General features: G+C 29.9%; 1 protein-coding gene across 1 annotated transcript in view; it reads right to left on the minus strand.

Moving 5' to 3' along the window:
* Positions 1–1,149: 1,149 nt before the first annotated feature.
* Positions 1,150–2,724, minus strand: part of LOC107193763 (structure-specific endonuclease subunit slx1) — a 5,704-nt gene continuing 4,129 nt past the window's right edge. Inside the window, exons 2-4 of the mRNA XM_015583268.1 lie at positions 1,966–2,122; positions 1,842–1,893; positions 1,150–1,735 (exon numbers count right to left, since the gene is read on the minus strand). Of these exons, the coding sequence (XP_015438754.1) occupies positions 1,181–1,735; positions 1,842–1,893; positions 1,966–2,122 (764 nt within the window). The 3' untranslated portion in view covers positions 1,150–1,180. The remainder of the gene's footprint in view (positions 1,736–1,841; positions 1,894–1,965; positions 2,123–2,724) is intronic.

The raw sequence follows: 2,724 nt of genomic DNA on the forward strand, positions 1-2,724 counted from the left end.
AAAGAATTTTCTTGTAACCCTTCCTATCAGAAAATGTTACGTCTGTCTACATACATATACATATATGTATATAAATATATTTTGATCTGACGATTAGTTACGAATAAAGACTGATAAATATTCACGATTTGTTGCTGTTTTATAAATAAGTTAAGTTGGTAATGAAAGATGAATTTCGCAGTTATTATCACATATTATAATAAATGGCTTCCTATCATTTTTCTTTTAGTAAAACCACAGACGAGATATAAGAATAGATCTAACATCTTATGGGACTTCGTGTCCCATGGAAATCACGCTGGTTCTAGCGCACCTCTAGATAAAAGTTGCTGATTTCAGGAACTACGTTCGACACCGTGATAACGCACAGCACACACACACCCGTGACTGCATATAGCGATACATACATACATTATTACCCCGGTTTCCCTAGCAAAGAATGGAACAATTAAATGGTACGGGAGCTTCTGATGCCCCCGAAGCATGGGACAGAAAATTATTCTTTACCTCGTCTGTGGTAAAACCAATTAATACTGTTACACGTTGATACGAATATCCCGCCTAATTTTATCACATCAGCTTGTATTCCTTAGCATTTTAACAGATTTTTTCCCTAATGTTGTATAACTTAAAACTTATTTTTTGTATTTCTTTGCGCATAATATATAAAAATAATTAAAGAAATATTTCTTCCATCTAATCGTATTAACATTAGTTTTCAGTATCATCAACTATTTTATTTACTATTTTCATGAAAGGATCTTTTTCAAATAACATGTAATACGAACTTTTAACCAAATCCATACTTTATAAAATCACGTGCAGAGAATGCAAATGTATGTACATATGTATAATGTATGTCCTTATTAATATTTCTTATATTTCCAATTTTGCCATGAGTAAATTTAAATTAAATTATTGGTTCAAATATTTTACGTTCTTCAATAAAATAATACAAACAGACAAAAAATACATATTTAAATACAAAATAAAAAAACTCACTACATATGCTGTCTCAGGTATAGAAAACTTTCAGTAAAAAATTTTAATTTATTAATCCATAAAAAAAAAATAAAATTAAACTTAATAGATTTAATATATATTTCATAAATCTGTAGTTTTTCAATTATTGAGGCTATACAATAATGAATATAAGATTTACATTGTTACTTCGTTGAATTTACATATAATCATCATCACTCGAAGAAGCCTCTTGTAAATTTCCATAACAACCAATTTTTTTCCTAATCAAATCACCCCACAAAATATTAGAATTACAAGCTGGACAGATACCTTCAACTGGTACAATCGAATCATTTTTGCAAAATATATCTGCTAAACAAATTAAATGAGCTTCTAACAAACAACTAGGTTTTATACATTGAACTAGCTCTCTGTATTGCACTAATAGACCACATACAGAACATATTATACTGGACTCACTTGAAGCTTCCATTCCATTAAGGGCTCCATTTTGTGACTTTTTGATTTTTTGAGAAATCACTTTTCCACAGCACATAGGCATATGCATTGGAGCTGAAATACAACTAGAATATTCTTTAAAAAATTCATAATCCAACCAACGTATTGTCAAAGGTAATCGACACCAAGGTCCAACTTTCAACATTTCTGTTAGAATTTGTAAGCAGTACTCAAACACTTTCTGTTGTGACTTTTTTTTAGGCACATGCTTAAGACGTCGACTAATATGAGGATGCTGCCAAGCCCACTCAAACTAAAATTAAAAATTAATCAGTAGCAACCTCTTTGTGCTACTTTATTTTGATTGCAAAAGTAATAAAAATAATTGTATTTGTAATATTAAATAAATATATATATACCCTGAGTGCAGATGTACTATTTGGAAAACCATGTACAATCAATACCATATTCCTAAGAGTACAAAAAATTAAATCAGTTGTCTAAAATTGTTTTTTGATTAATAATTAATGAAAATTGTATTACCATGGTCCTCTATTGCTTGTTTTCCAAGCTCCTCCGGCATCTTTACCACCATTATGTTGTTTAAGTCTACGACAAGGATCAACTGTATATCCTATGTATGTTCTTCCTTTGTATTTAGGATTCGTACAATATAACAAATATACACCAAAAAAATGCTCTAGTACTTCTTTGTCGTTCATTTTTTTAAATTACTAAAATATGTTCAAACACATTCAACTATGAATCATTAAAAAGGTAAATATGTATATGTATATTGGGATTTAGACTTTTTATATTCGTTTAACGAAAAAATTGTATAATTCATTCTTAACTAAATTTAATACAATAATATTTATATGAATTTAATATCATGTACTGTTAAATATTTACATAACATAACATTACACCTTTATTAAAAATAATTAAAATCATTCGGATATAAATACATATAACCACAGTCGACTCTATTTAGTACTTGTCGTGCTGAACAATGTGTCAAGTAGCAACTGGTGGCAACACCGCTCATCGAGGATTCGAGATTCGGGAGTTTTATTTTCAATTGTAGAGTGTAGCAGAGTGGGTAGCGTGTAGTAGCACCACCCACTAGGTATAGAATAGACTTATCATCCAATGCTTTTTTCTGTCCCACATTCATAGGGCTACGTAGCCCTGTTACCATTTTAGTGTCAATACCCGACGTTACCGATAAAGCATTAATTCTGAGTATTATTAGCACAAATGAAGTGTTATATATTCCATTCATATTACGTGTATCTATAT

Source organism: Dufourea novaeangliae, unplaced genomic scaffold (genome assembly GCF_001272555.1).
Source record: "Dufourea novaeangliae isolate 0120121106 unplaced genomic scaffold, ASM127255v1 scaffold24, whole genome shotgun sequence".
In the NCBI taxonomy this organism is placed as follows: domain Eukaryota; kingdom Metazoa; phylum Arthropoda; class Insecta; order Hymenoptera; family Halictidae; genus Dufourea; species Dufourea novaeangliae.